The sequence below is a fragment of the Anguilla rostrata genome, chromosome 8, assembly GCF_018555375.3.
Source record: "Anguilla rostrata isolate EN2019 chromosome 8, ASM1855537v3, whole genome shotgun sequence".
NCBI lineage: Eukaryota > Metazoa > Chordata > Actinopteri > Anguilliformes > Anguillidae > Anguilla > Anguilla rostrata.
In genome coordinates this window covers 16,445,351-16,456,970 of record NC_057940.1, presented here as the reverse complement: position 1 = coordinate 16,456,970, position 11,620 = coordinate 16,445,351, and the positions used below count along the sequence as shown (strand labels likewise).

Sequence of the window (11,620 nt, the reverse complement as noted above, 5' to 3'; positions counted from 1 at the left end):
ACCTGTTGGAGAATTTATGACTAATTAGATCCTTACTCATTTGCATAGCGTAAACAAAACTGGCCAAATGGACACGACTCAAAGGCTGACAGACTTCAGTGTGACATCTGTGGACTTCGAAATAGTCCGGTAATTTTTAATGTGTGAAGCATTATAAATAACCTTCTCTGTGAACAAACATGCATAGTGTCACATATTACATTAAAACTGCTTAAGAGCAACTTTTCAGTGAATTGGGAACTCGGGAACAAAGGCCTGGGTACGGGTTAATGTTTGTGGTGCTTTATTGAAGAGGCAAACATTAAATTCCCCCATTATAATCACCCATTTCAAAAATAAATAAATAAATAAATAAACAGAGGCCTTCTGTGTAATGAATGTGGACACCACTGCAAGCGCATTGAAAAGCAGGTAGCTTATGGCTCTCTCAGGTCCACCGCAAAGCTGTGCTACGTTCACGTGATGCTGCGAGAGCCCTCCCCTCCTTCCTCTGTTGTTTGTTGTGTTACAGCGAGGTTACAGAAGCTTTCTCTGTGGATGGGATTTGCTGTGCTTCATCCCATGCCAGCTGATATTGCAGGATCTTTGCTGGAAGTGATATAACTGTGGAGCAACAGCAGAAAACAAATAGGAACTCACACTGTAATGCCTTCCTCTGTGACTAACAAGTGTGTGCACAGTAGGAGTAATATTTTCCTTATTGACTATGTCACTTTATTATGAATAATAATAATATATATTGGTGGGGGAAGGGGTGGTATGACTCTTATTGTTAAAATTCACCCGTTGATTTTCACGTCAACACAACATCCCAAATATTAACACTTAACCAAGCTGCTTCTCTGATTGGTACATGAACAGAAAGAATCTGACCAACAATTAATTAAAACACAGCAAACAAAACAATAATATTTGTCTTTCCTGGTCCCCATACATTTCTATTTCCATTTACTCAATAAATCATTGAACCATGTTATTTTTTGAGTTTTCATGAACACTCTCATGTGTATGTCATGCTGATCAGGATGTGTAAGTACTTACAGTAACATTTCCTTGAAGTCAGAAAAAATCCAAATTGAGCACTCTTGCTGAATCTATAGTACCTATTCCCACAGAACAAAAACACTTACTGGCAGCTCTGTGGCATAGAGGTTAGAAAGCTGAACTTGTGACATGAAGACCATGGAATAATGGCAGATTGTAAGATAGTTCATGCCTTTGTTCAGCAGACGTGTGGCTGGATCAAATATGAGAACACATATGAGAGAATCATACTTTGGTCTTAACGTTAATTGTCTCCCTCGGGCAATTCACCTCTTGCTGATGGGGCCCCAGAAAATCCTTAGTCTTCTACTGATAATATTATTCTCTTTTTATCTGTTTAAGGATTGCTCAAATAGTACATTTTACGTATTATACATTCATGTATTATGGCAGTTACATGGATAATTAGGCACCGTATGTCTTATTGTTGCATACTATATTTGCATGTTTCTTAGACTGATGGCTGTGTACTTCACTCTGTGTATTGTATCAACACTGGTCATTCTAGAGCTAAGCACAGCTTTTCCTGTTCTTTTAAAGCAGAACGCAGCTGATAATTCCCTGCCAATGATGCTCGCAATGGCTGCACAAAAGCTTGAAATGATCACTGCCAGAGCAGACCAATATAAAAGGGAAGCTATGGGAAGCTAGTTAACTACTTAGCACAGAACCCACAGTATGAAGTGCATGCAAACTGTATTGATTTCAGTAATTTGAATGCCCTACCAAAACTACATGTGTTTTCTGTATGTTTGCCAGCTGGATGATACAGTGAAAGAACTATAGACTGTAACTTATGAAATGCAGGAAGCATAACTTGCAAGCTAACCAGCAGTAAATAAGATGGAACTAATGCAATCACATTGCCTGCTAGCTGCCTAGTTACCTATTCCCATGCGGATGGGCCTACGTCCGTTAGGCTGCAACAAAGAATTTCATGGGGGTATTATTTTGGGCTTACATTGTAAGACATAATACAATATCAAGCTAATGTCCTAAGTGAAATGGCAAGAAATATACATTAGAATGTTTGCTTTGTCACTGACAGAGAACATATATCTATAAAATCAATATTGATCCATCTTTAAAGTTTTGGAAATTAGCAGTTAGCGAGTAAGCTTGCGATCTCACACAAAAAAAGATTTCATTTATTTACTTTATGTAGACCATTGGCTAAAATAATGTCTCATAATGTACACACCCTTACTGGTTGTACACTTTTGGAGTTAAACTGAAAAGTAAGAAGCAAATGTTTTGAAAGTACTGAGTGTCTGTGTCTGAGTCACTATGGTTATTTCACTAAGGAAACCCTGAAAAGGGCCTATCCCGTTACACTGTTTGATATTGGGTATGTGTGCGCCACCAGAAAGGGTTGAAAGCAAATTGGGACTGCCACGTGTGTGTGTGTGTGTGTGTGGGTGTGTGTGTTATACTGTACCACGGTAGTCTATGGAATTCCATGCCTTTAACAATAAAAATAAACAAATGATCACATAAGAGACTATTGACTCTTTACAGTGTATTCCAACATTTCACACTATTAAAGTTAGAATGAAAGTGAACAAATGATTGTAGAACTTAGTACCAATTTACCAAACCACCTTCAAGAAAGTGTAATGGAATGTGGTTTTCTTTGACCTGCATGTACACTTAAACCAAAAGTGGTTGGGCTAAACAGGCTGTGAATTGGTTCTGACTGAGTACTTCCACAAACAAACCTGCAATAAATATCAATTTTCAACTGTCTGACAACATTAGTTTCACCATTAACTTATCTCATTGCCTGCCCATTGAATTACCGAGCTGCCACAAGGCAGCTTTTAGTATGTTATTCAGATACAATGGAAAATTCCAGATGTGAGGTTGATTCATTTGCTAAGCACAGTTAATCGGTTATTGATATAAACTGGATTCTTCCTTAAAAGGTGTAAAGCTATATAAATGTAGAAAGTGGTTTGACTGTCAGATTTTGGAAGCATAGCTGCTGACATCATGCACGCAGAAAAAAGCAGTTTGCATCCAGTTTGCTCCAAACACAACACTTGGCAATTTGGCTAGAATGGTCCAATTACATCAGAACTAACAACACAACTCTCACTTAAAAGTTTTCTTGAAAATTGCATATGAATTTGCAGATGGTTTTGTTATTATCGACAACCTTCTGGTCACTGATGTACAGGCCAGTTTTGCAGAGTGACACTCTTGGCTGATACATCTTTTTTTTAAACTTCATTGTGAACAAAGGGCTGTTTACCGAGTGATCTTTTTATACCCCTCTGCAGATATGTGCTTTTTGAACCCTACATTGTTTTGTAAACTCCTTTGTAAGTAAATCCTTATTTGGACTTCACTATTTGACTGAGGGATCTCATAAACACTGATGTATTTAATTTATTTTTTAATCTATTCAGGTTTTTGTTTGAATGCTAGGCTGTACAGTATGTTTGATATCCTTATAGAGCGTATTTCTTTAACACTGTGTAGTGTGTAGATCGTATGAATTCCTGTTTAAAAGTGTATTAATTTTAAGCTCCGAGGCAAGGTTCTGAATAATTTTGCGAGGCACAGCACGTACTATGTAACAACAACTAGCCCACACAAATTAAAACCATGCATTTATGTTAATAATTGCAATGATCATTCTACCACGACAGGTGGGCATGATTATGAACATGAAAAATTGTTTCTGGAATTTTAATAGAATTCTGGAATTCTAGAAGTCTGTTCGTGTTGGTTTTCCAATGAGTGATAAAGAATGTAATAAATGTTGCCGCGTGTTCTAGAATGTGAAAACGGCTTTGAAGCATGTGTTCGGTTTATTGTTAATTATGATTAGGAGAAAGGCTGTGCAGGCTACGGTTTGACGATCTACAACGGAGTATATTCAATCTGAAATATTATATATTCCAAAATTCGCACAACGATAATAACAGCTTCCTCTAATATACCCAATAATTCCACCCACAGCACATTATGTTTGCTCCGCTCCTGCTATTCAACGGGTCCACCTGCTTATTCGATGAAATATTGTGCATGACGTTTACGTTTTCCTGTGCCTTCGCGTTTCCCCAATGGATCTGCACTCCCGCGGGAGAATCTCAAAATAGCGCTTTTTTATTTTCATACTGGACATTAACCAGATACACTCGTTCTTCTGAATGCGTACGTTTTCCTTGCTATTCTGGTTTTCTGGCGATCTGCCTAGCACGATCCCCACCGCAAGCCCAATAACAACATTACTGCACTTCCCATACCCCTGCCCCTGATTGCATTCCTTTCTTTGTATTTAAACACATCCGGGTTTCCCTGCTGGCTGCGCTGCTGCTCTCCTCTCAGAAGCCATTTTGGACTCAGTTCAGTTCCCTGCGTGTCAGTTTCAGACACCACCTCTCTGGCTTTCAGCGGTTTAGGGGAAATAGGGTAACGCGCACATCAGAGCTGTAAAAAAATCTTCAATAAGAAAGGCGTAGTTTCTCTTCTTTTTACGGACTGAAAACCTGGAAATATTTTTCTTCCCATGGATTTTTCTATATTTTAAAGTTTTTTTTTTTTTTTCCCCACCAGTGCAATTTTGTTGCATTGGGACTATACACACAAAAGCAACGCAAACTCTCGGTGCGGTGGACATCCGAGGCCCGGGGTCATTGGCTCGCTGCGTTGGGCAGAACATCATTTTAAATGTTCGAAAAGGAAAATAAATTTAAAAGGGGAAAATCCGCTGTGTTTCTCTCTTATTGAAGGAATATGTTTGCTTCCTGGCTCACTTTTACACTTCTTTGGGGAACTTTTTGTGCAGGTAAGCACTCTTATTAATTTTGCCTTGGCTGTTGTATGGTTCTTGTAGATGTGTATGCGGCAATATCAACGCAACTCGAAAGCAGCAAACAAACCAGAGAACAAACTGTTTGATTTATTTAACATGGCTAAAGCTAGCGATCGATACGAGGTTGCCGGCGGGACAGGCAGAGGTGGTGGTTAGCACTGCTTGGTCAACGTATCGATAACTTGATCAACTTTGTGGTGTTTTCTATATTTATTTAAGTGTAAGCATTAAAAACGTTGCATTTTTGTAATTGAGAGCATGTACTTGCTTTTGTGTTTGTTTGCTAACAATCCGACGAGCTATCAATGACTGCGATCCCACTGCCTGCCATGCGTAGAACCATTGTATTTGTTAAATTGAGTCTATTATAGCATACTTATAACTAATACTATGTTTCTGTAGCATGTTTTATTATCAAATGTCTTTACGACAATTGCCCAGAATTGCAATTTAACTACCGCTTGCCTGATGAATTATCACATTTATCCGAGCTAAGTTTCATCAAAGTTTATTCCCATCTAAATATGGTAAGCCTCGTGACATTTATATTTAGATGCATCAGAGGCAAGCATCTTGGAAATGAAACATGAATTAATGACAGGATGCTTGTGTTCGTGGGCTGGCTAGTCGTGTAGCCTTGTTTTGTTTTCAGGTAAAGTTGATTCAATGCACAGTTTGAGATAAAGACTTAAACCGCAGTGGTTTCCGTTTGCTTTGACAATTTTCCATGTGTTCTGGATTTCCCACGTGCATCAAAGCAGGATTCGCTTCAATTTGGTACTTCTCGCTGCAGTAGCCTATTTCATCTGTGCTGTGCACGCTCACTGAGGATTCCATTAAAACCATGCAATTAACAAACAGCCAATTCAATACGTGCGATGGCTTTGAGATGCACGTTTTAGCCTGCATCACAAGGCGTTGTGGAAATTAAATGTTTCTACCTCAAACTTTTTTCAGCGTCTTCGCGTCTGATTTTTGTTTTACCAGCAACATCTAGTTGGCGTCAGTCGTAAACTTGCTCAATTGTATTACTTAAATTTACCTCATAAAATTGAAATTTCGGTTTGTTTTCATAGCTACTGGAATCGATAGTCATCGATACATATTAAGTGTATTAATATTTCGTGAAATAACAGACATCACCTTCACCATTATCGTTTTTAGAGGGAGTTAAAGGTATTTATTGGACAGTTTATCCTCCGCGCCTGCTTTTGTTGCACAGTTCCCTCCTTGTTTTCACGACTTCGGGGAGGGGTACTTGAGGGTGGGGGTGGGGGTGTGAAAAGTACCCTTTGTGCGTATTTTCATTGTGTTAAAATGAAATGATGCAACGGATCTTTTACATTTCTGGTACCCAGCAGTAGTTTGTAACATTGTAACCACATATAATGTTTTATTTTCTACCCTAGTTACAATGATCGCACACAGACATTTTCCTCACGTTACCTTATTATAGTGCCACTAACCGTTATTAAATTGTAGTCTTTGTAGTTTTTCCCTATGAAATTTAACTATTAGATGACATACTACATATCTATAGAGGGGTGGGGATGTTTTTAATTCGGATATAAGAATGAGTCGGTGCAACGCAGGGATTGATGAAATACGTTTGTATCGGTTTTTATGGTATATAGTGTATTAAAATACCAATCTAACCCCCTTAGGTTTCTGTATTTCGTGCATTTGATTGAAATGTAATGTTTGCTAAAGGAACTGGCTGAATTTTTGGCCATGTGTTTTAATATTCTTTGTCAGAAGCTTGGTTTTAAATGCTAGGGGTTCGCTGTGGGCTTTAGTGCACCATCGATTGCAAGGTAGTATTATAATTGGATGCTGATTTGCTTAAAATAATTCGACAATAGCGATTGTACCTTAATTTAACGTGTATGATGGTCTCGCCCCCACAGACCTCCTCAGTTTATATCCCCATTGATGTTAAATGGTAACAAAAAGTATGCGATCCCTTTTGGTTTTCGCGGTATTGTTTGTAAAGTCATTGGTTATATTATGCAATTCGACAGCGTTTATGCCAATGATATTTGCCTGTAGTTTCCTCTGCTAACAGTTCCATTATGTGTCTGACTGCAATATTAACAATTGTATGCATGAGTCCCTTTACAATTACGAATGTAAACCTCTCGGCCGATATTGAAATGAGTTGCTGAAAATGCACCCTGTTTTCTGGCCCAGAATGAAAAATTGCATAGAAAATCTGAGACATCTTGAACAAATGGCTTTTCTGCCGCGTTCGCTGGAATGGCGATGCATCATGTTTAAAGCGATGCCACGTAAGGACATGCAACGATTTGCCATGCACCGCGTGCCTTGCGTTTCTCCGGGCCCTTTTTCACAAAACGAAATTGTATACATTTTTTATATCTGTTTTTAAGGTAGCTTACTGGTGTCATAGAAGTTGAACGTGTAATGGTATGAATGTTAAACGAAGTCAGTGCAAAAAAAATAATAATAATAATTATTTATTTATTTATTTTTTATTGTTCCAGTATGGCGGAGGCACAGAGATACACTAGCATATGGGTAATACAGTTGTGATTTGGCCTCTGGTGTCCTGATGACCCCAGCGCCTTTGCGTATTTTCTCTTGACCTGGCTCTTAAAATAATACTCCCGTCTCTGGTCTGCTCGGGAACAATGAATGCGGAATCAATTTTATTATCAAATATAGAGGTGTATCCTACAGCAGTGAGTCACATGTTCCCTTAATAGGAAAAAGAGGGCTTTTGAGGTCCCTATTCCGAGATCTGTCCGTTCACTCTGTTCTAGTGGCAAGCACCTCCCCCATATGACTGCACGCAAACAGAGAACCCAAGGCAGCTCCAGTGTGGATTAGCTCTCCCTGTGAAACCATGCTTGCTCACGGTGTGTGTGTGTGTGTGTGTGTGTTTGAGAGAGAGAGAGAGTGGGGGATGGGAACTGATGTTGTAATACCCCCCCCCCCCCCCTTATCACATGACTGCTGGATCAGTCACAACAGTATCTCAACTGTGTGTAGGTTTGCAAAGGTTTGGCCGCATGGCTTAGCAGAGGAGGTTGAGGGGTGGGTGGCCAGGGGTTCGAAGAGTGGTCACTGCTGTGGTTTTTAACTGTTAGCATAAAACCTGCCTCCCAATCTGGCACCCAAAAAAGAGGCAAGGGGATGCATTATGCTCTGTAGTCAATCGGTGGTAATGCATTTTCTTCACTGCATTTAGCTTTGGCTGAGGGGGCAGGGAGTAGGGGGTGGCACTGTGGGGGATGGGCAGCCTCCAGCTAGAACTGGGATTTAAAGACACAGCACATATTTTTTTTTCCTCTGGTGTGGAACAAAGATCACTAATGTTGAAGAAAAAAAAATAAGGAAGAAGAAAAATAAACCACTCACCAGTCATTTTTTATCTGAACAACACATGTACATTTATATATTTTTACATTTGTATTCAAATAGCATCCAGAAAATAGTAAAAACAAATCTGTTCCCATTGCTTGGGAATATTGTTAAATAAAACACATTTGGGAATATCTGTTTAGTTCCTGTAATGGGCATTTATGATGTGTGACATAAGGAGTCACATCTGAATAAAACTGGAACTGATTCATTGAATCATCATGAGGTGAAATGGAAACCCGATGTGCAGCCCGAGATACTGCTTAAACAGAAAGGCTCAGGTTAATTAAAGCAGCTCAAGTAAACGGCTGTTTGGGCATTCTCACCCAAATGGCATTTGTGGCGTTCCAGGCCTATTATCACACATTCCTTTCAGTGTTCGTTCTTTATTTTTCCTTGGTGTCTTACTCCTGTTTCAACTGTAAACCGCTGACGTTCCCAGACCAGCCTATCAGGGACTTGCACGCTGATTTAAACTGCAGTGCACTGTGTCAACAACAGTGGACTGTGCATGCAGCTTAATCTCTGTCCTTCCAAACATTTTGAATGCACACGAGTGCGCTGTAACTTGTGTTCAACTAATGTAACCTGCTGTTGATGTACTTTGTAGACCAGAGTGTTGGAGACTGCATGCATGCTAAAAAAAAAACATTGAAATTAGAGAGAAATGCATACAGACATTGGATATAGGGACTTTTGGTGAAATATATTCAATTTCTGATAAAAAGGTTTTTTGAAGGGGGGCAGCAACCCATACTGCCCCATCTCTGAATCACATAATGAGAGAAGTGTGATTAATTAACACACTGCTTATGTTGGTATGACATTCCCAGCAATACAATAAAGGCTTGTTTTTGTCTGTATGGATTCAATAGCGAATGCACTGGTTAGCTGTCAAAAGTGTGCGTTGATCTTTGGCTCTTCATTATTACACACAAAATACACAAACTTTGTTTTTCAAGATTGTACACAGTAGTCATATGGAACATTAACAGTTTCACAAAGGCTTGATATACTGTAAGAAGGGGTCTTAATGTCTTTCAATTTATTCCGCAGCATTCACTATGTAGTGCCCTTAATGTTACTTGTTGGCCTTCCTGCTATTGAAAATGCCATTGATGTTCTTTCTTTGAAAGTTCTTGGAAAAATTGCATAAAGATGTTTAAGTATTATCTACACACGGATGTGCCTGCATGTGTGTGAGTCAGTGAGCGAGGTTCACAACCATGTCCAGATTGGTTCCAGTTCCTGTGGTGTCAGGTGGCTGGATTAGGAGGCCACACCCCCCGAAGAGGATGCCAGTCCTACTGTAGGGCTGTGATCCCCAGATCCATGTCTTTAATGTATATATGTATTTTTTGCATGACTCATCAGAGGTCAAGCTTGGTGCTTACCTCAGGGTGAACAGTAAACCATGTGGCTATTGCATTGATGGGACCCTGGACTGCAGCCCCCAGGACCAGGCTAGGGTTCACATCCTAAATAGACCTGCACAGTTTTTGCAGTTGCATTACTTGCTGGGTGGCAGTGCAGCTTAATGGCCTGGGAACTATGTTTGTGACTATGAGGTTATAGCCTATCTTTAATTCCCAGATGGGGTGCTGCTGTTGTACCCTTGAGCAAGGTACTGAACCTGGATTACTTTAGTCCTTAATTCGCACCGGCCTATATTCAGGCTGGAGTGGGTGTATTTGCACTCACTCGTTTTTTAACAGTGCAATTTTCAATCAATCTGGCTGCTCAATATACCATTTGAAAATGTTAAGACTTGCGGTTCTATCACTATAAACTATTTTACAATGCCAGTGTTTTGGCAACAGTGGTTGCCTTATATCATAATGTGCAGTGGCAAAACAAGCTTGTAGGCTCCGCACATTCTATACATTTTGGAAATCCAGACAACGTGAATCATGGTAAAATTGGTATCCTTATCACAGCAAGGATCCAGTAAACAAAATCCATAGTAGTTTTTAGTTCCAAAAACAAGCTCTGAGAAACATCGATAGAATGTCCATTATTTACGTAGAAGTTCTCTGGAGGAATTATCATTGTTGTCTGTTAAACCATTGCATACACACCAAAGTTTTGAGGGCAAGGGAGGAGGAGGGTAACTGGCTGGGGGGAGGTGAGCTAATTTCAGCACACTTCTTCTGCAAGCATATGGTATAGAATATGTGGTATTTTACACCTCTAAAGAACCTTAATATCATTTGTTTACCTAGTGTCCTTTTGAAGTCTCCAACTTGCCTAGACATAGATTCGGAAAAAACAATGCAGAATGCTCATTTTTGGTGGTACTCATCAATTTTGAACCAGGATTTGCCCAGTGTTTTGGCTGTGGCTCCAAGTTCACTAGGTACAGCCACAAGCATCTGTATCCACTCAAAAAAACGTAGGTGAGAAAAAACTTGTTTTTGTGTTTGAGCTTTTGTTACTTTGTTTTAGTAATAGCTATTTAGTGTGCGACTCTTGGAAAACGAACTCCAAACGATTGCATTTCGCAATAGACCAGGATTATTTCTGTAGTCAGAAGGGTTCAAGAATAGCAACATTTTATTTTGGGCATGTCATTTTCAGGCTCGTTAAAGCAGTACTACAGAAGCAGTTAATTAAGTCTCCAGTAAATGCATGTATGCACTGTATGTACAGAACTGTGTAATTAATACTGAATAGAAGCTTCTGCTAATTGACTGCAATGGAAATGTATTGTAAAGTGGAATATTAAACATGAACATTTTATTTACAGTTATTTATGTTCAGGTGGGTGGCGGTGTTTTTGTTAGATGGTGTTCTGTGAAAGTAGGCCATGACTGAAGACCTTGACTGCATTGTTAAAGCATTATATTCTTCTTTCTGTCACAAGCCTATCTTGAGAACAAGGATTAAAACATATGTTTAAATCTCACTTCAGGCAGAATCTAGGTCTCTCAGTGTCCTAGCAGTGATACTTGTTCTATACATGTTGCCTGCAGTCTTGTTTTTTAGTGCTGCATTGCCTACACTCTGTTCTTTCTGTATAAAATTTTCTGTCCGGAGGGTCGGTGGAAGTGCTTGCAATTTTACACGTCAAGTCATGTGTCATTGCATGTGTGATGTGAAAACGCAATGTGTTGGAACAATCCTTTCCAGTGTCTGAGTTTCTTACCATGTGAAAATGGCATTTCGAAGGAGTGGGACAAGTGCTTTGTCTGGTTTTACTTTCATAATTTCTGGAGATGAGGGATTATTACGGAGATATTTACTGTACAGTAGCTGGTGTTTTGTGGAACCAATACACACAGCTCAAATGATCACTTTTATCCAGAGTGAACTTCCCCTTTAATGGGGAATGCCAACAAGGCACCAGGGCATTTTAAAGTGTATTTAAAA

General features: G+C 39.4%; 1 protein-coding gene across 1 annotated transcript in view; it reads left to right on the top strand.

The window, feature by feature from the left end:
• Nucleotides 1-4,346: 4,346 nt before the first annotated feature.
• Nucleotides 4,347-11,620, top strand: part of LOC135260955 (activin receptor type-2B) — a 49,310-nt gene continuing 42,036 nt past the window's right edge. The window contains exon 1 of the mRNA XM_064346717.1: nt 4,347-4,840. Within this exon, the coding sequence (XP_064202787.1) occupies nt 4,789-4,840 (52 nt within the window). The 5' untranslated portion in view covers nt 4,347-4,788. The remainder of the gene's footprint in view (nt 4,841-11,620) is intronic.